At 41.9% G+C, this 23,474-nt stretch overlaps 2 protein-coding genes across 3 annotated transcripts; both read right to left on the bottom strand.

Moving 5' to 3' along the window:
* Nucleotides 1-254: 254 nt before the first annotated feature.
* Nucleotides 255-1,893, bottom strand: LOC129868925 (forkhead box protein I1-ema-like). The gene is made up of 2 exons (XM_055943271.1): nt 1,262-1,893; nt 255-1,053 (listed from the first exon to the last, which is right to left on the bottom strand). Exons 1-2 carry the CDS (start codon nt 1,854-1,856, stop codon nt 512-514), a joined length of 1,137 nt encoding a protein of 378 aa, XP_055799246.1. The 5' UTR covers nt 1,857-1,893; the 3' UTR covers nt 255-511.
* A 4,201-nt stretch (nt 1,894-6,094) lies between these two features.
* Nucleotides 6,095-17,887, bottom strand: LOC129821747 (lymphocyte cytosolic protein 2-like). Of its 2 annotated transcripts, none has more exons than XM_055879380.1 (21): nt 17,319-17,887; nt 17,110-17,172; nt 16,931-16,977; nt 16,242-16,307; nt 16,117-16,145; nt 15,963-16,003; nt 15,628-15,832; nt 15,335-15,432; nt 15,175-15,235; nt 14,958-15,059; nt 14,846-14,871; nt 14,513-14,532; nt 14,150-14,254; nt 13,671-13,695; nt 12,640-12,652; nt 12,427-12,502; nt 12,245-12,288; nt 12,000-12,085; nt 7,895-7,969; nt 7,490-7,639; nt 6,095-7,149 (listed from the first exon to the last, which is right to left on the bottom strand). In XM_055879380.1, the coding sequence occupies exons 1-21, from the start codon at nt 17,394-17,396 to the stop codon at nt 7,012-7,014; spliced, it is 1,548 nt and encodes a 515-aa protein (XP_055735355.1). In that variant the 5' UTR covers nt 17,397-17,887; the 3' UTR covers nt 6,095-7,011. The 2 variants fall into 2 exon arrangements, with proteins under 2 accessions (XP_055735355.1, XP_055735346.1); XM_055879371.1 differs by having other exon boundaries at nt 15,169-15,235.
* Nucleotides 17,888-23,474: the final 5,587 nt, after the last annotated feature.

A 23,474-nucleotide genomic window follows, 5' to 3' on the forward strand; every position in this document is an offset into this window, starting at 1 on the left:
CTTATCTCAATCAAAAGAGCTGGCAATCAGATCTTGATTAAACTGCATGATATGTTTAAGTGTCCTAAATAGCTATTTCCGAATTAATCATGTTTTGAAGTGTGACACTAATCTGTATTTGCCTCTTTAAATCTGTGTTCCTGCAATAAATACTCCCAGAAAAATAGCAGTGAGAATTTCTTATTTTTGTTGTTCTTTATTTTAAAAAAAAATGGAAAAGCTTGATGACAGGACATTTACGTACATCACACACATAACCTACTTTTTTTTTATCCAAGAATCCCTCAAACATTTTACAGATAGTTGAGTTCATATTATAAAGACAGTATATGGAACAGCAAACAATATACATTCGTACAATCAATTAAGAGAGAGGGAAAAAACCATTGTAAATCATCCTCTTTAGTATGAGTTCAGTGAAGTTTCATTCTCTGCTGAGGAAGACGTTGTAGTGAGAGTTTGCCCAAAGGCAGGCTGCCCTATGGAGTACAGTGGCTCTATCAGTTGTGCTTTACACCTCTGTGCCTTCCTGTTGGTAAAGCATTGAGTCCAAGGCTGGGTATAGCTGGCTGCTGAGCCGGGAGAGGACAGAGTCCCTGTAGCCCCCAGGGTAGAGGGGAGGGGAGGAAGGGATGGTAGGGTGCTGCGGATGAGACATATGGACCTCCCAGTGAGGCACTGTAGCGTTGAGAGAGTAGGAGCCGAACCCCTGGGACGGAGAGGCCCGTTGGGGTACCTCTATAGGCAGCCTGGGTCTGTGGAGGGTATCTGCCACTTCTGTGTTTGATACCGTCCCCACTTCAGCCATCTGAGACAGGAAGCTGTTCAGGCAGAGGGAGGGGGCTGAGGAGATGGGGGAGGGGCCGCGGTCAGAGGAGCTGGACACGTCACTCATGTTGTTGGGGTGTTTGGGGCTGGACTCTAATGACTCAGAACCTGAGGAGCCCCCGTCGCCAGGCAGGGATTCCGACTTCCTCTTCCTCTTGCGACGGAAGTTGCCATTGTCGAACCTCTTCTCACAGTTGGGGTCCAAGGTCCAATAGTTACCCTTGCCTATAAGGAGACACATAAGACATGTTTGTTGAGGATTTTCTCTCACATAGTTGGGCAAGAGTTAATATCGGTCTGAGACACATTACACCAATTTTTTTTTAAAGGTTACAAATGTATACATTTCTTTTTTGTAAATCGAAAATTGTGTTGACATGGAACACCTTGAAATAAAAATACCAATTTTTTTAAAACGAGGAAATGTTCTTACCTGGATCATCCTCATCTCGGGGCACCTTCTTGAAGCAGTCATTGAGGGAGAGGTTGTGGCGGATAGAGTTCTGCCACCCGGCCTTGCTTTTGTTGTAGAAGGGGAAGTTGTCTGCTACATATTGGTAGATCTGGCTCAGAGTGAGCCGTCTCTCTTGGGCCCCATGGATCGCCATGGCAATAAGGGCAGAGTAGGAGTAGGGTGGCCTGACTAGCTTCATCAGCTCTTCCTGAGAGGGCATGGAAAACCAGCTCAGGTCCCCTACCACAACCCCCGGCCCATCAACATCCAGATAGGGCCTCTGCGTGTTGTAGTGTTGGGGCACATAGGGCCCACAGGCTGGCCCCGTGGGTCCCCCTATGTAGGGAACACTGTTGAGTTCTGGGCCATTGAACCACAGGTAAGGGTTGGCAGGAGGGCTGGTGTAGTCTCCCAGGTCGTAGGCAGGAGGGGTGGCCTGTTGCAGGCTAGGCACGGCTGGAGGGCTGTAGAAGCTGTCGCTGTACAGGCTGAACTCTGGAGACTCCTGTCCCAGACTTGGGTACTGGGTCCCACATGGAGGTGGAGAGAGGCTCTGTGGCACAAACAACGTCATGCTCACCCACAGACTGGTCTTTGGATTGGCAGCTGGTCTCTTCAGTCTGATAAATGGCTCTGGTAAAAAAATATATAATATCTGGATCTCGCTTTTCTTCAGTATTATCTGTTCCTCTGCGTCTAGCTGAGAGGTGAATTTGCATTTCACTCTGTTCTATTTTGTGTCCAGTACAGGTGCATCACAACCTGCCACCTGTCTCACCTGGTCAATTTATAGTACTACAGCGACACCCACGTCTGCTCTGATTGGTTATTTCTGTGACAGTGTCACACTTTGCATTTGAGTGAGTTTAGGCCTGTTTAGGCGTGGAGGATTCCCTTTGAATTGGAGGTGGAATTCCACCAGTACTCCAACAGCAGTTAGTCTAAGCTCTGTGAAATGTTTTGCCATTTTAATTTGACACCCACCCAGTCACTATGGTTAAGAACATGTTAAAAATTATTGTATTACTGAGTAATGGGAAATTGGTGCTACATTTACAAATATTACAGTAATTTAAAAGCATGCATAACAATTTAGACTCTAATATAATAGGTCACTTATTCTTTGGGGTAATCCTATACATGGGTTAGCTAACAACGTCACAAAAACGATGCACACATATCAATGGGGCAGAAGTCCGGGAGTTGTTGTGAGTCTGGGTGGCCAGATATCTACCAACAAGGAAAAGAAACTGCCATGTGGGGAATAGTAAGTGACTCGTTTCAGCTAGTTTCATCTTGTTCTTGATACCCAACCAGGTCTCAGAGCATTTCGTATCATTCTGTACGTAAATCTACAACACTAGTTTTTGTATGATATGTTATGTTTCGTATGGTGTGTACTAATTTGTGGATGTCCATCATCCATTTCAATTACAATTCGTATAATATGTTTTACAAATTGCAATTTGTACAATATGCTACAAACAGGGCCTAAAACTATGTTTTCCTTCTACCAGCCACTGAGATTTTTTACCAGTCAAAATGTTTTTTAAACATGAGGATAAAGTCTCACGTTAGTAGTTAGATCAACTGTTATGCCTGTGTGCATTGGTTCTAAAAACAAATCTTTCAGCACTTCACTCACAGCGCCCACAGCCCTCCAGCAGGGATTCCTATTTATTAGTGTATTACCAGATATGAAACAAAATTTAATTAAATTCTTGCATTGTAGAGCCCTGTGTGTGACCATCCGCCAACGTGGCTGGTGAATTAGACATTCTTACCCGCCAATGCCAAAATCTACCCGCATTTGGCGGGCGGCGGGTGTTAATTTTAGGGCCTGGTTACGAATGTCCAAAACGTACAATATGTTACGAATTTGCAAAATGTATGACATGTTACGCATTCCAATTTGTTGTGACTAAAAGGTTAAGGTTAGGGGAAGGGTTAGCTAACATGCTAAGTAGTTGCAAAGTAGCTATAAAGTAGAAAGTAGTCGAAAAGTTGCTAAGTAGTTAAAATGCTAAAGTTGTCCGTGATGAGATTCAAACACACAACCTTTGGGTTATATGCCCACCCATTCACCCCGACCAACCATCCTCCTTTCATTTTTGCTTAAAGTAACATTCTGTCTTATGTAACCATACCAAACAGTAACATATCTTACTAATTTAGGTGGCTAATTTAAGTTACTATGTTATGTCTAGAGACCAGGCTGTGATACCATGTCTTGTTTTGAAGTGTTTTTACTCATTTCATGTCATTGCTAATATGGCTCAAAGTCACTGGCTAGCTAACCAACAAATGTAACAATGTATTTGAGAGACAAACAAGTGATCATTGTGCAAATGTATTCATGTTTTCAAGAAACATTGGAGACGAAATATAGTTTACATGTCAACAATCTAAGCCAACCCTATCTGTTTTACAACATAGTTGCACATGCATCTGGTTTTGTTGCTAAACAACCAACCCGTCTATGGTGAAATAACTGGTGTTTTTGTAGGGTTTTTAAATTAACACCGAAAATATGGTCATTGGTAAACACAGGCTTAGGAGATCTTATACGTTTTGTTCTATGATATCATCTTCATCAGCTAATGTCACTTTTTGTGAATTTTGAAGCATTTAGGGATTTTTTTTAAGTACATAAAGGCTTCATAATTCAGAAAGGTCATGACTGATATTATCTCATAGAACCTGTGTTAACCTCAGACCTTATTTTCGGCTTTTATCCCAAAACCCTATTATTTCCCCATTCATTTTCCCCATAGGGACGGCTGAACGAACGAGAGGTAACTCATTTCCGGGTTTTATGATACAAGCTGGCAAGCTCTGTTGTCATGAGTCTTGCCCTGGAGACAGGACCTAGGGGGATACAACCAATTACAGGCACGTATTGACATTCGCGTATTGATTGATTTTACAGCTTTCTTATTGAAATAATATAGAATGATTTTAATGTACTGCTCAAACTCCTTTTAGAAAACAAGGAAGAATGTTTTTTTATTTGTGAATTTATGTGAATGAATATGACATTTCCCCATTAGTACAATTAAATGTGAAATTGTCTTTCTTTATCCTTACTATAGTTAAGGAAACCGAGCAGCACATTTTCCCATAATAAACAAAAGTCATCAAGAATATTATCAATTGGGCCTCCCGGGTGGCGCAGTGGTCTAGGGCACTGCATCGCAGTGCTAACTGCGCCACCAGAGTCTCTGGGTTCGCGCCCAGGCTCTGTCGCAGCCGGCCGCGACCGGGAGGTCCGTGGGGCGACGCACAATTGGCATAGCGTCGTCCGGGGTAGGGAGGGTTTGGCCGGTAGGGATATCCTTGTCTCGTCGCGCTCCAGCGACTCCTGTGGCGGGCCGGGCGCAGTGCGCGCCAACCAAGGGGGCCAGGTACACGGTGTTTCCTCCGACACATTGGTGCGGCTGGCTTCCGGGTTGGAGGCGCGCTGTGTTAAGAAGCAGTACGGCTGGTTGGGTTGTGCTTCGGAGGACGCATGGCTTTCGACCTTCGTCTCTCCCGAGCCCGTACGGGAGTTGTAGCGATGAGACAAGGTAGTAATTACTAGCGATTGGATACCACGAAAATTGGGGAGAAAAATGGGAAAAAAATAAAATAAAAAAATAAAAAATAATATTATCAATTATAAATCTGCAAATATCTTGCCATAATCTCTTTACATGTAGACAATGCCAAAATACATTCAAAAATGTTTCTGGATGCTCATCACAAAAAGTACAGTTAATGCTAATGTATGTTCTTATGTTAGCCATGGTATATTGGCCATATACCACAAACCCCCAAGGTGCCTTATTGCTATTACAAACTGGTTACCAAAGTAATTAGAACAGTACAAGTTTTTTCTTGTCATACGCATTGTATACGGTCTAATATACCACAGCTTTCAGCCAATCAGCATTCAGAACTGAAACCACCCAGGTTATATTAATTAACAAATTAACTCCAGTAAGTTGTAACATAAGGAATAAATACAACATCCCTTTGAAATAAAGCACATGTATATCTATCATTGAACTGAGGGAGCAAGGAGAAACACATTTTTCCTGGATAGTCAACAGGAGGGTATTTCAAAAAGGTGAGTTCTGGTTACACCTCTAAACGGCATGAGAGTTCCAGATGGAATAGTATCAAAGCCTATGGCAAACTCTCTAGGATAGCGTATATGCTATTCTTGCTTGTTTGTTTGTTTAAATGCTTCCTGTATGTATACTGGTGTTTTGTGCAATAAAATAAATAAATAATAATAATAAACAATTTAAATAAACAGGGACGTATGTACCGCCATGGACTTTTTCAGGGTGAGCGAGGGCTTTGATTTCAGTGATCCATGCAGGCTTTACTGCAAACATTTCTGCACAGTCATAGATAATTCAAGCCTGAATTTGGGCAAACAGAGGCATATGGCAGTTGGGTAGTTTTTGCTCTTCATCATTTGTTCCTCCCAAAGATATATCCCACCTTATCAGCTCAGAGTTGTCTCTCTCTCTCTCTCTCTCTCTCTCGTTGCCTGCAAGGACAGGTTAAGTGTTCTATGATTCATTTCCAGGAAAAAAATCTTGGAGGCTGCCAAGGATGGCAGTTAGTGTGATTGATGTAATCCTCTCCTGCTGTGCTGACACAGACATAACAGCATGTCTGTCTCTCCAGGAGGGTTATATTGTCTGCTATTGTATTTTACATACAGTACGCTTTATATCTTCTGTCTCGGCAGAGGAGTCAGGTTTAACATGTATTACACTAATGTAAGGCTTGTGTAAATGATAACAAACACATTTGAGATTAGGGAAATAAAGCTTTTATACACAGATTATGATACCAGTGGTGAGGCATTATGTTTTACAACAGGTTAGTGGTGCAGATGCAACACGCTTACATTTTTGGGGGAATTTGTATTAATATTACACTACAAGATCAGCAGTGAGACAACCCTTTTGTCATCGTCTATGTTTCAGGCAAGTTGGAGAAACAATGGAAGTCGTTGACAAAAGCCAATGAAAAAGATGGGCAGAATTTGGCACAGAGGTCAGTGACGTTTTTCTAGTGTGCCGCCATCAATGACCAATGATTTGTAGAATTTCTGCCACAAGTTTCCAATAAAAAGATTGTTTAAACAGTAAATACAACTACATAAAGGAACATACAGTGTCAGAAATTAAATAATATTGCTTTCATTTAGCCATGCAGGAAAGAAATACTGTTTTATTTGGAAGCCAATCAATTCCATATTATGAAAGCTCAGCAGTAGTGATTGACTGTTTACCCCACTATTTCCTTACTTGGATAATGTATGCTGGTTCTGATTCACAGCAGAGCTTGCTGCTATCTAGGCTTGTAACAGGAAAATAACAGAGAGCAACATAAACATTTACAGAACTAGGCACATATGGACATTTTCAGCTTCTGTGGTTTCCGTACTCAAATAAATACATAAGTAGAGAAAAAAAACGACAAATATTGTTAAACCAGTATTGACTTTTCTTTTTGAAGTCCATCGAGTAAACAGTTGACAGTGGTGTACTCTTCATCCAAGAGTCATTTGGCTTTACATTAAATGACTGTACATGTAAAGACAATGAACTGGAATTCAAAGGTTGCATAATTCATTCCCCCATAATGTTAGTGGTATTCTTTTATTAAAACCAATGTCAATCTTGACTATTGCTCCATGTGGTTGTCCTCCCTCCCCCAGGTTTCTATTAAAAGGATGGATGGAGACCTGCTGGGTAGATCAGGGGACACTGGTTCTGCTGACCTGATTCACGGTTCTTAGCATCAATCAGCAGAAGTGGATGCTGTCTGTAATGGTTGATGATGTGTACCACCATCGGAAAGGTCTGAAACATAAAACACGAACCCATCCATTAGCAGGGGTTCATTCAGCCGTATCATAACAGAAGCTGAAACATACATGTCGGATGGCTGTACATCTAATCAAATCTTCTCGTTGATTTTGGGGCAAAAAGTACTATATAACAAACTTTCAGATTACAGATACATGGGTTCAGTTCACTAAGCTCACTACGTCATCTTCAGAGTGCTTGCTAATATGATATAGAATTACACATGTTACTCTGACTGGTCATAATTAGGGCTATGAATTTATTTTTGACCATTTGACCTGATCAGGAACAACTCCTAGCCTTAGTCAGGATGAATGAGGTAGATATTGTGTACCTCTGAGCCCTTAAGACCAGTTCCCAGCAGAAACTCATTCTGTTCGCAGCGAATCTGGATATTGTAGACTTTGTCCTGGTAAAGCACCATGAGCGTATAGGGCTGGATGGACGAGCGCTTAGAACTGTCTCGTACCAGAAATGCACCATCCTAATCAGCAAATGAAACAGAAAAACACTTCTCATCATAGTGGTGTTTGTGTTGTATTCTATCACCACAGAGCACTGGTGAACTATACATATTTATTGAAATAATATTGTCATTTTGGACATTGGACTATGTATGATATTTCATTGTCCCCTTCAAAAACCATTGTCACGATGAATCTGTAAGTACAGTGCATGAATGAGAGTTATTACAGTCAACCAGGTGTGTGAGTGATATTGGCAGCAGAAGACGCCTCACCTTGTTGACCCGTCTGAGACAGCCCTCCGCTTGGCTCCGTGTCACCTGGCCAACGTACCACTGAGGGTTCATGTCCTACACATTCACACAGGAACACAATCACACATCAATAATATGGGATTTGTGACCTGTTGCTAATTTCTGTAATAGGATTCAGACAAAAACCATGTCACAACAACAATTGCTACGTTTGCAATGTTTCCAAATGTTTCAATAGAAGTGAGTTGTCATCTTTTACGAACCTGTCAAGAATATTTTTTCCATCTTCGTAACATTGCCTAAATCAGAAATGTTTTGTCCAAAAATGTGCAGAAAAGCTAATCCATGCTTTTGTCACTTCTAGATTAGACTACTGCAACTCTCCACTCTCCGGCTGCCCGGATAAAGCACTAAATTAACTTCACTTAGTACTAGACTCGGCAGCTAGAATCCTGACTAGAACCCCAAAATGTGATATTATTCCAGCGCTAGCGTCTCTACACCGGCTTCCTGTTAAGGCTTCCTGTTAAGGCTAGGGCTGATTTCAAAGTTTTACTGCTAACCTACAAAGCAGTACCTATCTCTCCGATTTGGTCCTGCCGTACATACCTACAAGTACGCTACGGTCACAAGACCCAGGCCTCCTAATTGTCCCTAGCATTTCTAAGCAAAAAGCTGGAGGCAGGGTTTTCTCCTATAGAGCTCAATTTTTATGGAATGGTCTGCATATCCATGTGAGAGACGCAGACTCGGTCTCGACCTTAAAGTCTTTACTGAAGACTCATTTCTTCAATAGGTCAGTAGGTCCTATGATTGAGTGTTGTCTGGCGAAGTTGAACGGCAAGGTACTGGATCGACAAACCGCCCTTGCTGTCTCTGCCTGCCCGGGTCCCCTCTCTCCACTGGGTTTCTCTGCCTCTGACCCTATTACGGGGGCTTAGTCACTGGCTTACTAGTGCTCTTCCATGCTGTCCCTAGGAGAAGTGCGTTACTTTAGTGGGTTGAGTCAGACATTATCTTCCTGTCTGGTTTTGCGCCCTGTCGGGCTTTAGTGTCGGAGGAGATCTTCGTGGGCTATACTCAGCCTTGTCTCAGGGTAGTAAGTTGGTATTCTGTTGATATCCCTCTAGTGGTGTAGGGGTTGTGATTTTGCAAAGTGGGTGGGGTTATATCCTGCCTGGTTGGCCCTGTCCGGGGGAATCGTCGGGCGGGGCCACAGTGTCCCACTTGACATTTCCCACATGTTATGTTACAGCCTTATTCTAAAGTTGATTAAATAAATAAAAATCCTCATCAATCTACACGCAAATTCCCATAATGACAAAGCGAAAAGAAAAAACATAAGTATTCAGACCCTTTACTATGACACTAGAAATTGAGCTCAGGTGCATTCTGTTTCCATTGATCATCCTTCAGATGATTCTACAACTTGACTGGAGTCCACCTGTGGTAAATTCAATTGATTGGACATGATTTGGAAAGGCACACACCTGTCTATATAAGGTCCCACAGTTGACAGTGCATGTCAGAGCAAAAACCAAGCCATGAGGTAGAAGGAATTGTCCGTAGAGCTCCGAGATAGGATTGTGTCGAGGCACAGATCTGGGGAAAGGTACCAAAACATTTCTGCAGCATTGAAGGTCCCCAAATGTAACGATCGTCTACTTCGTCCTCCTCCTCAGACGAGGAGAGGCGAGAAGGATCAGAGGACCAATGCGCAGCGTGATAGTTTGACATAGTGATTTATTTAAATGATAGACGAAACACGAAAACACTTTAACAGACTACAAAACAAATAAACGATGTAGACAGACCTGACTTGAGAACTTACAAACTACAAGAACGCACGAACAGGAACAGACTACATACACAAACGACAAACGAAACAGTCCCGTGTGGTAGACATACAGACACGGAAGACAACCACCCACAACAAACAATGTGAAACAACCTACCTATTATTGGTTCTCAATCAGAGGAAAACGTCAACCACCTGCCTCTGATTGAGAGCCATACAAGGTCAATTAACACTGACACTTAACATAGAACAAACAACACAGACTGCCCACCCAGCTCACGTCCTGACCCACTAAACACAACTATACAAAAGGAAAACAAGGTCAGGAACGTGACACCAAAAACAAAGTGGCCTCCATCATTCTTAAATGGAAGAATTTTGGAACCACCAAGACTCTTCCTAGAGCTGGCCGCCAGGCCAAACTGAGCAATCAGGGGAGAATGGCTTTGGTCAGGGAAGAGACCAAGAATCCAATGGTCCCTCTGACAGAGCTCCAGTTCTTTTGTGGAGATGGTAGAAGGACAACCATCTCTGCAGCACTCATCCAATCAGGCCTTTATGGTAGAGTGGCTAGACAGAAGCCACTCCTCAGTAAAAGGCACAAGACAGCACACTTTGAGTTTGCCAAAAGGCATCTAAATGACTCTCAGACCATGAGAAACAAGATTCTCTGGTCTAATGAAAACAGGATTGACCTCTTTGGCCTGAATGCCAAACGTCACGTCTGGAGGAAACCTGGCACCCATCCCTACGGTGAAGCATGGTGGTGGCAGAATCATACTGTGGGGATGTTTTTCAGCTGCAGGGACTGGGAGACTAGTCAGGATCGAGGGAAAGATGAAGGGAGCAGAGTACAGAGAGATCCTCCTGCTCCAGAGCGCTCAGGACCTCAGACTGGGGCGAAGGTTCACCTTCCAACAGGACAACGACCCTAAGCACGCAGCCAAGACAACGCAGGAATGGCTTCGGGACAAGTCTCTGAATGTCCTTGAGTGAACCTAATTCAACATCTCTGGAGAGACCTGAAAATAGCTGTGCAGCGACGCTCCCCATCCAACCTGACAGACCTTGACAAGATCTGCAGTGAAGAATGGGAGAAACTCCCCAAATACAGATGTGCCAAGCTTATAGCATCATACCCAAGCAGACACGAGGCTGTAATCACTGCCAAAGGTGCTTCAACAAAGTACTGAGTAAAGGATCTAAATACTTATGTGATATTTCTTTCTTTTTTTTCTTCTAAATTTTCAAACATTTCTAAAAAACATGTTTTTGCTTTGTCATTATGGGGTATTCTGTGTAGATTGATGAGGAGAAAAAAAGATTTAATCCATTTTAGAATAAGCCTGTCACGTAATAAATGAATGCACTGTATCTGGTGTAATTCTCCTGTCTTATCTGTTGTCCTGTGTGAATTTAAGTATGCTCCCTCTAATTCTCTCTCTGTCCCTCCCCTCCCGGAGGACCTGAGCTCTAGGACCATGTCTCAGGACTACTTGGCCTGATGACTCCTGGCTGTCCCCAGTCCACCTGGTCGTGCTGCTGCTCCAGTTTCAACAGTTCTGCCTGTGGCAATGTTCACCGGACGTACTACCTTGTCCCAGACCTGCTGTTTTCAAAATCTCTCTCTCTCTACCGCACCTGCTGTCTCGACTTCTGAATGCTCGGCTATGAAAAGCTAACTGACATTTAGTCCTGAGGTACTGACCTGTTGCACCCTCTACAACCCTGCTGGTCATCTATGAACATTTGAACATCTTCAAGAACAATATGGCCTTAATGGCCATGTACTCTTATAATCTCTACCCGGCACAGCCAGAAGAGGACTGGCCACCCTTCAGAGCCTGGTTTCTCTCTAGGTTTCTTCCTAGGTTCCTGCCTTTCTAGGGAGTTTTTCCTAGCCCCCGTGCTTCTACATCTGCATTGCTTGCTGTTTGGGGTTTTAGGCTGGGTTTCTGTATAGCACTTTGTGATTTTTGCTGATGTAAGAAGGGCTTTATAAATACATTTGATTGAATGATTGATTAAATGCTCAAAATTACATTTTTTTTCACATACAGTACTGTATGAGGGCCTACTGAAACATTTGATTGATTCAATAGGAGCTGACGGTCTCACATAGAGTCAAAGGGCTCTGCTCGTAGACACCACAGCAATTGAGACTAGGGGCTGCAGCCAGAATCTACAATACTCCCTCAGAAGAACAATACAATGTCACCACCTACTGAGCTATGCAAGTCATTGCATCACTAGAGCAGGTCCAACGTAAGTACGTTCATATTCGAGAATCTGTCTGTCTGTCGGTCTGTCTGTATGGTAGGCGGTCACCTGTTCATCCTCTAGGTCTGCCGGTGGGGGCATGGAAGCTTGCACAGGTGACGGCACGGGCATAATCTTGCTCCTGTGTGAGAAAGCTTAGAAAGGACAAAGGAGAATCCAATCAGTGATCAATCGAGAAGTTGTGAGTCATAGTTGTCAGTTGTGAGTCATAGTTGTCAGTTGTGAGTCACACAGTATCATTTACCAGAGTAGTGTTTGACAATGGGGACCCGAAGTGGAAACACAACACTCACATGCCTGCAGTCTTGAAGCAGTTGTAGCGATATTAGGTGGCAAGCTGGAGAGAGATGAAACAAGAGTTTACAGATTACCATTCAAATGTTCACTTTTTAATTCCATCACCTCTGCAAAGTTATGTCCTCCATATGATCCATTTTCATTCCTAACTTTGACATGACAAAACAACTGATCTTACCAGTCTGAATGTAAGGGTGGTCTAGGGAGCCCTGGTCTAGGAAATGTGTTAGAGTTGAAGGATTTGGCCATGGACACTAGAAGAGATACATACAATCAGTATGAGAATGAAAGACATACTGCATAGTCCTTCAAGGTGAAAAACAGGATGAAGATGAAGTATAATGTAAAGTTCCCTTGTACAAGAAGAAAAAGCTTTTAGAAAATGGCTTACCTTCATTTCGTACCTGTTGATGACATAAGAGAGGAACATGGTATGAGGTGGAACTACAGCGTTTTCTCAAGCCCCGTTTACACCTGGTGTTAACATAAGTCCTTTGTTTTGACCTTGTCCACGTTCTGATTGTGCCCACTTTTGCAGATACGTGTCTACACATGGTATTAAATATGTATTTTATCCGTCCACTGTGTCCGCATTGTGACCAGATTTCCTGGTCATTATTTGAAGGGATATCCTTTCAAAATAATATTTATTTATTTTAAGACACATGCCACCTGTCAATGATTTTAGAGGGCGGGATAATGATGATTTAAATGTTTTCACTATCCAGATCCATCTACACTTACAAGATATCCAGACACAATGAGTGGTCAGGAAGATCTGATCACAATCAGATCACAATGTGTTTTTTATTTTCTTGCTACACCTGTCAAAAAATATGGGCACAATCATAATGTGGACAAGATCAGGACAAAGGACGCATGTTAGAACCAGGAATAAATAGGGGTTTAGTGAAGCTAAATACACAATTTCAAAATCATTATTAGCACCCTGCATCTCACTGCTGGCTTGCTTCTGAAGCTAAGCAGGGTTGGTCCATGTTGGTCCCTGGATGAACCAGATGCTGCACCCTTTCCTCTGGTCAAAAAAACAAAAAAAACAATGCCCCAGGGAAGTGATTGGGGACATAGCCCTGTGTAGGGTGCTGTCTTTCAAATGAGACTTTTAACGGGTGTCCTGACTCTCTGTGGTCCCTAAAGATCCCATGGCATTTATCGTAAGAGTAGGAGTGTTAACCCTGGTGTCCTGGACAAATTCCCAATCTGGCCCTCATACCATCACGGTCACCTAATCATCCCCAGCTTACAATTGACTCATTCATCCCCTCTCCTCACCGCTGTAACTATTCCTCAGGTCGCTGCTGTAAATGAGAATGTGTTCTCAGTCAACTTACCTGGTAAAATAAAGGTAAAATAAAAATAAAAAACTTCCACCATTGTGGTGATCCAGTGAAATAGTCTTACCTCATTTCTTGCACCAGGCACAAATCTGCAACAGAAATGGACATTACAGATGAATGAGTTGTTATATTCACTTGCATATTTCTAATTAGCGTTAAACTGAGTAAGCGAGCACAAAGATTTAGCCAAATATGTGCAACAGCCAACAAATCAAACGAAACACAGACGGAAAACTGGAAGGGTAATACTAAAATGATACACACATTGTGATGCAGAGAGCTTCTCCTTTGCACCACAAGCAAAGGTCCTACAAAGGAGTGATCTGTGGCAGTGATTCACCCCAGCTCAAATAGCTCAGCTAACTAAACAACCACAATTCCACTCCTCCACCCCATGTATTCCTGATGGAGTGCACTGTACTTCCCTAACCATTCAACCACAGTGTGTTTATTTAAGGATCAGCTGATATGTAGTGTATATGACATAATGTGTCTGGGGCTGTACTGTATGGAGCATGAAGGGAAGCTGGATGCATTGCAGACCTGTTGTTGCCCACCGACGAGCTGCTCCTGATGACTCTAGCTGACAGAGGGAGGGGAGGTTTGGGCATCCTGGGAGGGTCTGGACTCCTCTCTTCTGCCTGAGGCCTGGAGATATAAGGTATGCGAAGTCAGAGGTTCCCATACTGGTCAGTGTAGTGAGCATTTCAGTTATACCTTGTTTAATTTCTTGAGAAAAGGTACAGTTATATAACTGAGTGTATGTACAACCCATGTGGCACATATACATACACATGTGCAGTCACAATTCAAACGTGGCAGGCGGTGCATTGTCAATGACATGAAATAGAATTGAGAGAAGTCATATGAAGCAAAGCAATACACAAAAAAAGAAGACTTCTTTACCTCCATAAATGTGGAGCAGGCTGTGTGTGTGAGGAAAAACAAACATGTCATATACTTCATTGTGAAATCTACCTATTTCAAACTATTTGTAAAGATTCCGGGATGGCCTTTAAACACTCACATGTGGTCATGCTTCTAGATAAAATGTATACAGTTAATAAAAAAGCTAAATATAACAGTTATAAAAACAGCTAAATATAACTTCAGCAAGCACATAAAATATATATGTGTATATTTGTCTTCACTGGACATTGAGCGATGATGTAGGGATGAGAAGAAAGTTGTTTGGACACAATAAGGACTAATTAGAACATAATCAAATGTAATTCTCACCCTATCTGTTGTGTTCAACTTCCTTGCTGTGTGGACAAACAGAGCAGGTGTAAGAACAGACAACTACTGTAGTAAACTTTTGCTTGCTAGGTTAAGATTGGTGTGAGAGTACCTGGTATTGGAGATTCCTTAAGGTTTGTTCGCTCCAGTTTGGTGGGCTTTATTCTGCGGTCAACTAGTGGAGCAGGGGGAGCACTTGAGAAAGGAGCGGGCACTTTAAAAGACAATATGAAAAGACAAGGTAAAAATCAATACAAGTGACTAAAAAGTGTTCAAATGCTATATTTATAGTGAGATACTAACATTCCAGAGTGTACACTTACTCTTACCAGGGAGTCTGCCAGGGCGCTGGGGAGATTGCTCCCTTCTGGGTGGGGGAGGCTCCACTAGCTGCAGAAACAAGGAGTTTAACGTAATGATGAAGGACAGAGTGAAAGGAGAGAGTGTGGAGGAGTGAAAGAGGGGTGCAGTCAGAGGGGACATACTCACACTAGGGCGACTGGCGGAGGGGAGTGGAGGACCAGGCCCAGGGCGTTGAGGTGGTGGAGGTGGTTGCCCTGTAGCTGTACCGCGGTGCGGGTTACTATCTAAACAGACAGACAGACAGACAGACAGACATACAGACAGACAGACAGACAGACAGACAGACAGACAGACAGACAGACAGACAGACGCAAACATACACACACAAATTGTAATCAATGTGGGACAATACAAAGTGACAACATATGTCCTTTGTGAGAGTAGTTTTGCATGGCAGTGTTGTACTGATGTCTCCGTACCAATGTAGTCATCGTCAGCCAAGCGCGTGGCAGCACAGAGTTTATGGGGAATCTCATCAGGCGGCTCAGACGGAGGTGGCTCATAGTCGTTGTCACTGTCCTCACCTCCAACCTCCGGCCCCTCTGTTGGTGACTCATAATCGCCCACACTGCCGTCATCATCATCAGCATCTGGGCTTTCATAGTCATCGTCACTCACCTCATCCTGGGAGTGACAGACAACCAAGTTAAATACTGATGAAAAAATAAATAATCCAGAGAGGAACAAGACTTGAAATGAACTAAACAGGGAGGAATGGAATGCAGTAAAGTAACATAGCCAAATACAGACTTACAAATTCATCAGGTCCCCAGGGCTGAACCTCTTGTGAAGTATCTGCAGTAGAATGGTAAAATGTCCCATTTATCATGGTCCAATTGCTTCTATGTCAATCATAATAACTTGATCTAGGGTAAGGTCTATGCTTTCAAATTCTAAATAATACATACCTGGTTCATGATATTTTGGGGCTGCAGATCTGGAGAAAATACAGAGGAGAGCAAGATTGTGCTTGGATATTGCTTTGAATTAAACTACTAATGTTTAATAGCTAAGAATTGCAAGAAGTGCACACCTTTTAGTAAAGAATGGCCTTTTTTCTTCTTTCCTGTTGATTTCACAGCATATTTTGGAGATAAGTCTGTAAAAAAGAGCAGACAACATTGTGTCAGTCAATACTGGTACCATCTATTGGGGCAAACCGTGTTTCCATCTTTTGTCACACAGTCGCGTATCGACACAGTCAATAATTCCCTTATAATTGTATTCTGAGCACGTGTCACATGTTTAATATTGTGAGCAGTGATTGGTGAGTACTATTTGAGTCCGCCTGTGACAGGATGTGGGATCTAAAAAGTAGATTGAAATTTCATTGTCACTCTTTGGCTCTCCAAATGTTCTTCTAAAATAAGGCACCCTACCACTCTCCTCCTTATCTGTCTATCCCTTCTCGTCCTCCTTCCCTCTTTACTGTTTCCTGCCCTAAAACACTAACGTTAAAAAAGGTTATCTCTGTTGAATAGTTTCCTCTCCCTGTGTAATAATCATACTTCCCAACATGTTCATTGTTCAGGGGCATAAGAGGCTGAGTGGTCTTCATTTTGCCTTACAATGGTCCACCCAAAAGTGGAGTACTTTTTTCAGGGTGCTTAGTCTACCTGGGTGCCAATGCTGGTTTTCCATGTGAGCATGTAAAAATGGTTTGACGTAATTGTCGAAATGTTCAGTTTAACAAAATTCAAGAGAAATGAATGAAATACTCACGGTGAATGGACTTTGGGGAATTTCTGAATGTCATTTTCACTCATGTTCTACAAAATGATAGATGAAGTATTTCCATCAAGTGATATATTACATGACAGTCCAAAGATTAATTATTTTGTCTTCCAGTCCAACTAGGAACACGTGGGAAAAGGGACACACATTTGCTTCATATTTCTTACCAAGAACCTTTGCCCATTTATGTTACATTTCACGATGACTTTGTCACATCCACTTAACTCCAACTGTAAAAAAATTAAATAAAATAGAATTAATATGGACACTGTGAAACAGCTTTGAATATGATGTTGTATGACAGAGAATTAAGGAAAGCTTTTACAGGTTGTGAACTGTCAACAAAAGGTGCAAAATTAACCTGAAAAGGACTTACCTTCCTCATGTAGTCTGACAATTGGTGTGGATTCCAGCCCATGACCTCTGACTTGGATGGCACTCTGTCAAAACTCATTGTCTCCCCTCTGTCTTCTGAATATAAATGAAATATTTACAATCTCCTTTGAAAGACAGCTGGCTGGGAAACCTCCTCTGTTACGGGGCAGTCATATCCATAGCCATGTTTGACTTTGAGGCCTGTCAGAAAATGGCTCCTTGTATCTCGCTGCGACACCCTTGGCAATGCTCTGTCTGGCGCTGTGCGGAGGAAGTGTGCAGCCTGAACAGTGTTCACAGAAATAAAATGGGAAGATATCACTCTTTCACAACACAGAAAAGAGGCAGAACAACACCCACCACAAGTGCTATCTGAGGGAAAAAGTTGAAAAAAAAAAAAACGATTCTGTGAAATCGTGTTAGGTGTGATGTCAAGTGGCTGGTAGGTGATGAAATCCATCCACCAAGAGTTATGTATGATCTGAAGTCCAGACAACAGCGACATATACACTTGAATGTTTTAACATCTTAAAAGCAAGTCCGTTCTCTGAGAGCTCTGAGAAAAGAAAGAAAGCAAACTTCCTCTTGCGTTTCCTGTTGATGATGACAGTAGTGGTGGCAACAGCAAGGGGAAGTACAGCGCTTTGTAAGAAAAATACCCGTTAACATAGCTAGGAGCATAACATACACAATAGGCCTAATGACACTCACAGAAATAGATGGGAAAGGTGGAGGTTAGAGGAAGGCAAGGACTAAAGACAAACCAAATATAACTATTGAAAAACAGATTGTGTCCGTAAAATGTATATACTATGTGTAAGCCTTTATTAGTTTACTCCAACTAGGGGAGGGGTGGTAGGGTTTGCGGGAAATAATTAAGGAAAAGACAATAAAAAAATACATATATATATATATATATATATATATATATATATATATATATATATATATATATATATATATATATATATATATATATATATATATATATATATATATATTTATACATGTATGTGTATTTGTATGTATGTATATGTATGTGTATATTTGGGGCGGCAGGTAGCCTAGTGGTTAGAGCATTGGACTAATGACCGAAAGGTTGCAAGATCAAATCCCAGAGCTGACAAGGTAAAAATCTGTCATTCTGCCCCTGAACGAGGCAGTTATCCCACTGTTCCTAGGCCGTCATTGAAAATAAGAATTTGTTCTTAACTCTCTTGCCTAGTTAAATAAAGGTTTGTTTAAAAAAAAAATATATATATATACACTGCTCAAAAAAATAAAGGGAACACTTAAACAACACAATGTCACTCCAAGTCAATCACACTTCTGTGAAATCAAACTGTCCACTTAGGAAGCAACACTGATTGACAATAAATTGCACATGCTGTTGTGCAAATGGAATAGACAAAAGGTGGAAATTATAGGCAATTAGCAAGACACCCCCAATAAAGGAGTGATTCTGCAGGTGGTGATCACAGACCACTTCTCAGTTCCTATGCTTCCTGGCTGATGTTTTGGTCACTTTTGAATGCTGGCGGTGCTTTCACTCTAGTGGTAGCATGAGACGGAGTCTACAACCCACACAAGTGGCTCAGGTAGTGCAGCTCATCCAGGATGGCACATCAATGCGAGCTGTGGCAAGAAGGTTTGCTGTGTCTGTCAGCGTAGTGTCAAGAGCATGGAGGCGCTACCAGGAGACAGGCCAGTACATCAGGAGACGTGGAGGAAGCCGTAGGAGGGCAACAACCCAGCAGCAGGACCGCTACCTCCGCCTTTGTGCAAGGAGGAGCACTGCCAGAGCCCTGCAAAATGACCTCCAGCAGGCCACAACCTATCCGTATCTCAGCTCACTGGTCACCATAGCAACTTCTCAAAAGTTCTCCAAAGTTGTGGAGAAGTACAGATCAGGGTTGGGTTATAAAAAAATATCAGAAACTTTTGAACATCCCACAGAGCACTATTAAATCCATTATTAAAAAACTCAAGTACCAGGCAAGGAGGGCATTAATCAGAGAGGCAACAAAGAGACCAAAGGTAACCCTGAAGGAGCTGCAAAGCTCCACAGTGGAGATTGGAGTTTCTGTCCATAGGACCACTTTAAGCCGTACACTCCACAGAGCTGGGCTTTACAGAAGAGTAGCCAGAAAAAAGCCATTTCTTAAAGAAAAAAATAAGCAAACACGTTTGGTGTTCGCCAAAAGGCATGTGGGAGACTCCCCAAACATATGGAAGAAGGTACTCTGGTCAGATGAGACTAAAATTTAGCTTTTTGTCCATCAAGGAGAACGCTATGTCTGGTGCAAACCTCTCATCACCCCGAGAATACCATCCCCACAGTGAAGCATGGTGGTGTCAGCATCATGCTGTGGGGATGTTTTTCATCGGCAGGAACTGGGAATCTGGTCAGAATTGAAGGAATGATGTATGGCGCTAAATACAGGGAAATTCTTGAGGGAAACCTGTTTCAGTCTTCCAGAGATTTGAGACTGGGACAGAGGTTCACCTTCCAGCAGGACAATGACCCAAAGCATACTGCTAAAGCAACACTTGAGTGGTTTAAGGGAAAACATTTAAATGTCTTGGAATGGCCTAGTCAAAGCCCAGAACTCAATCCAATTGAGAATCTGTGGTATGACCTAAAGATTGCTGTACCCCAGCGGAACCCATCCAACTTGAAGGAGCTGGAGCAGTTTTGCCTTGAAAAATGGGCAAAAATCCCAGTGGCTCGATGTGCCAAGCTTATAGAGACATACCCCAAAAGATTTGCAGCTGTAATTGCTGCAAAAGGTGCCTCTACAAAGTATTGACTTTGGGGGGGTGAATAGTTTTCCGTTTTTTTTGTCTTATTTCTTGTTTGTTTCACAATTTATAAAAATTGCATCTTCAAAGTGGTAGGCATGTTGTGTAAATCAAATGATACAAACCCCCCAAAAATCTATTTTAATTCCAGGTTGTAAGGCAACAAAATAGGAAAAATGCCAAGGGGGATGAATACTTTTGCAAGCCACTGTATATATTTACCCAATAATATATGGGGGATTGGAAATTATGCAAAAAAATTACATTGATGGAGGCTACAATCTATCCACAATGTTAAAGCTGATCTACTTCCTAAAAAAAAAAAAAAAAAAGGTGTAAACAAAGTCCAAGACCAAGGCCAGTCACACAGGACTTTCGCACGCTCCTCGGCGGAGGTCTATTATTACGTAGCTAGCTAATCACACAGGTAAGGTTCTTTGATGTAATAGAAGCACCAGAATCTATGTATCGTGTCTGCCGCCTTCACAAGCAGTCACTCACGAGCCTGATAACGTGAACAACACATAGCTAATGTGCTTATACTTGTAGCTATTTGTTTAGCTAGCTACTTGCTTGTTTGTCATTGCATAGTTAGCTAATGGTTGCACTATCGAACCTGCTAGCAAGCTAGTAGCTATTTGTGCTATCATTCTTTTTTTCCCGCGGGGGGTTACAGGTACAAAAACAATCAAAGAAATGCATACAAAGAAAACCCCAACCCATTCCCCACCTCAGTCACCATCCAACCGACCACATCCTCCCTCCCCACCTGGAAACCACTTTTCCCAACCCGTCTTCCACCATTCGACTTGCACCATTAATTCTCGCTGTCGATAATTCTAATGTTATAACTTTTAATTGTAACTGTATCCACTGGTTAAATGGGAGAGAGTGGGTTGGTTGCCATCTTAAGAGACAAAAACATTTTCCCCAGAAGTGCTGCCTACCAGCCGTAATCTTCTCTGATTGATTGAGAGATTGAAGTTATCGACGTTAAGTAACATAATAGATGCAAAGCATTGAATATTTACATTCATGCAAATCAAAAGTAATTTTGTAACTTTGCCGCAGAAACATTTAAGGGCACTCCCACATCCTATGAAGGAATGTGCCTACCGAATTTAGGGGACGCCGTGAAACTTTTCCTTGGTGTTAAAAACAGTCTGGGAACAAACTTGAAATGTTGATGGTTTGGATTACGGGATGCCAAATTCATATTTTTCCATATTCTGTTCCAGTTAAAGGGTTGTTCGGATTCAATTAGGACTATGGACAGTACTTTTTTAATAAACTTTCCAAAATGTGTTTATACATATTATAGAGATCAGTCCTTTCGGGAGTCCGGATAATTTATTTTTTAAATCCCATCATTGGATGACTGGGTAGTTGGGTTTCCCAAGGGACTCCATAGCCAGCATAGCTGTCCAAAATTGTAAATATAGAAAAAAAGAGTTGCCTGGTAATGTGTATGTATCTTTCAAATCTTGGAATGTTATAAAATCGTTACTGTCCATGATATCGGTAAGGAGTCCACATTTGGACGATTGGGGTGATGCAAAAGGCCGGCCTCCAGATCGCAAGGCATTATTGTGAAATATTGGAGTATGGGCATGCAATTTTGATTCCCAGTTACATTGTTTTTCAATGTTTCTCCAAATAGAGATTGTGTGAGCAATAATAGGACCAAAGCATAGTTTACATTATTTAAGGGATATATCAGTGAAGACCACCTCCTCCAGGGCAATAGGAGACACCATATTTCTCTCTGTACTCAGCCAGGGGCAGAATAATCATGTCTAAACCAATTTAGGATGGGGCAAAATGCTATTGCCTCGAGATACAACTTAAAGTTTGGTACGGAAAGTCTTCCTACGTCTTTCCCTCTTTGTAAATTTGATCATTTTTATCCTGGATCGTTTACCTTGCCATATACAGTAAAAGTTCTTATTTGTGGATTTTTTTTATTTTTATAACTATAGCTAAGACTAGGATTGGACATGACTCAAGTTTGGGCTTGCGTTTGTGGAGGCCGGCAAGACAGATCCAAAGAATGTCTCCAATGTCATATAAAAAAAATGTAGCAGACAGTTGAAAACAAATTGAACGTTTTCACAATTTGTTTCCAATGGTGGGTGGTGGGGGGGCACCTATCTTGAGCTGCACACCCACCTTTGAATTTTTTTAGGGGCATCTTCAATAACACCTTTTGCAATATGTAAATGTAAACTTTGAAGAAGATCATTGTGTGAGATTTTAATCTATGAAGAATCAAGAATCACATCCAAAAACTGAGACTGATATTTCAGGCTACTGTAGCTGTCAAATGCTCACATGCCTCAACTGACTCCAACCCATAAACAGGTTGTAAGCAATATGCTTGCATGTTAGTGCAGTAGCAATAGCATGCATGTTGCTTGCTGTCTTGACAGCAGTTGTTTCAATAGCACAGTTTCCACTTCCTGGTGACTGATGTGGCAAAGTAGGAGTCTGTGAACTATGTTTACAGGTCAAAGAAGAAAATGAGTAGGTGACTGTGTAGATCATGAAGATCTTTACATCTGCTGGAAAAAAGTAGTCATGCTTTTATGCAATACAACTGACAAAACAATAGGCCTAACGGGTAAAGCAAAGTTCACTATTTCTTTTAACCCCTTTTCCATCCATTCTTTGCTTTCACAGTTGTCACCTTGCTGGCCTTGCATTTGCCTTTGGGGAGCACAACACTTTTATCAGAACCCAATTCTTCCCCACACTGGTCAACACAAACATGGTGCACTTCTTCAACTATGTTCGCTGTGCTGTGGCCACTACTCTGGCACTAGGGGCTGCCAACGAGAGAACAAAACCCACCTCATATCTGCAGGGTTGGGGTGCAGGCTTGGGGTGTTACGTTAAAGGCAAAAATATTGTAATCAGATTACAGATACTTAAAAAAAATATGATGATTACTTGTTGATTACTTTTAAATTCAGATGTTTGCAAAAAAATACATTATGGTACCTTACTGTTTTCACAATGACATTCAATTCAGCACTGAAAAAAAGCAGAAGTTTAAGTTGGTTCCACCGAAGCGAATCTGACCACAAGTGAGAGACCACTATGATGACACACCAAATGTGTTTGATGGATCGTTTTTGTCTTCTCCTAATGCATAAGGGGAAAGTAATCAAAAAATAACTGAAAGTAATCTATAAATTACATTACTGATTACAAGGTAACTAGTAACTGTAACCAATTACATTTAGAAAGTATCCTACTCAAACCTGCATATGTTTTCTCAGGTATTCTCACTCACTGATTCTAAAACCATGGTTTTTGGGCCACTTTCTCTCCACTCAATACTTTTGAGGTGAGG

Source organism: Salvelinus fontinalis, chromosome 2 (assembly GCF_029448725.1).
Source record: "Salvelinus fontinalis isolate EN_2023a chromosome 2, ASM2944872v1, whole genome shotgun sequence".
NCBI lineage: Eukaryota > Metazoa > Chordata > Actinopteri > Salmoniformes > Salmonidae > Salvelinus > Salvelinus fontinalis.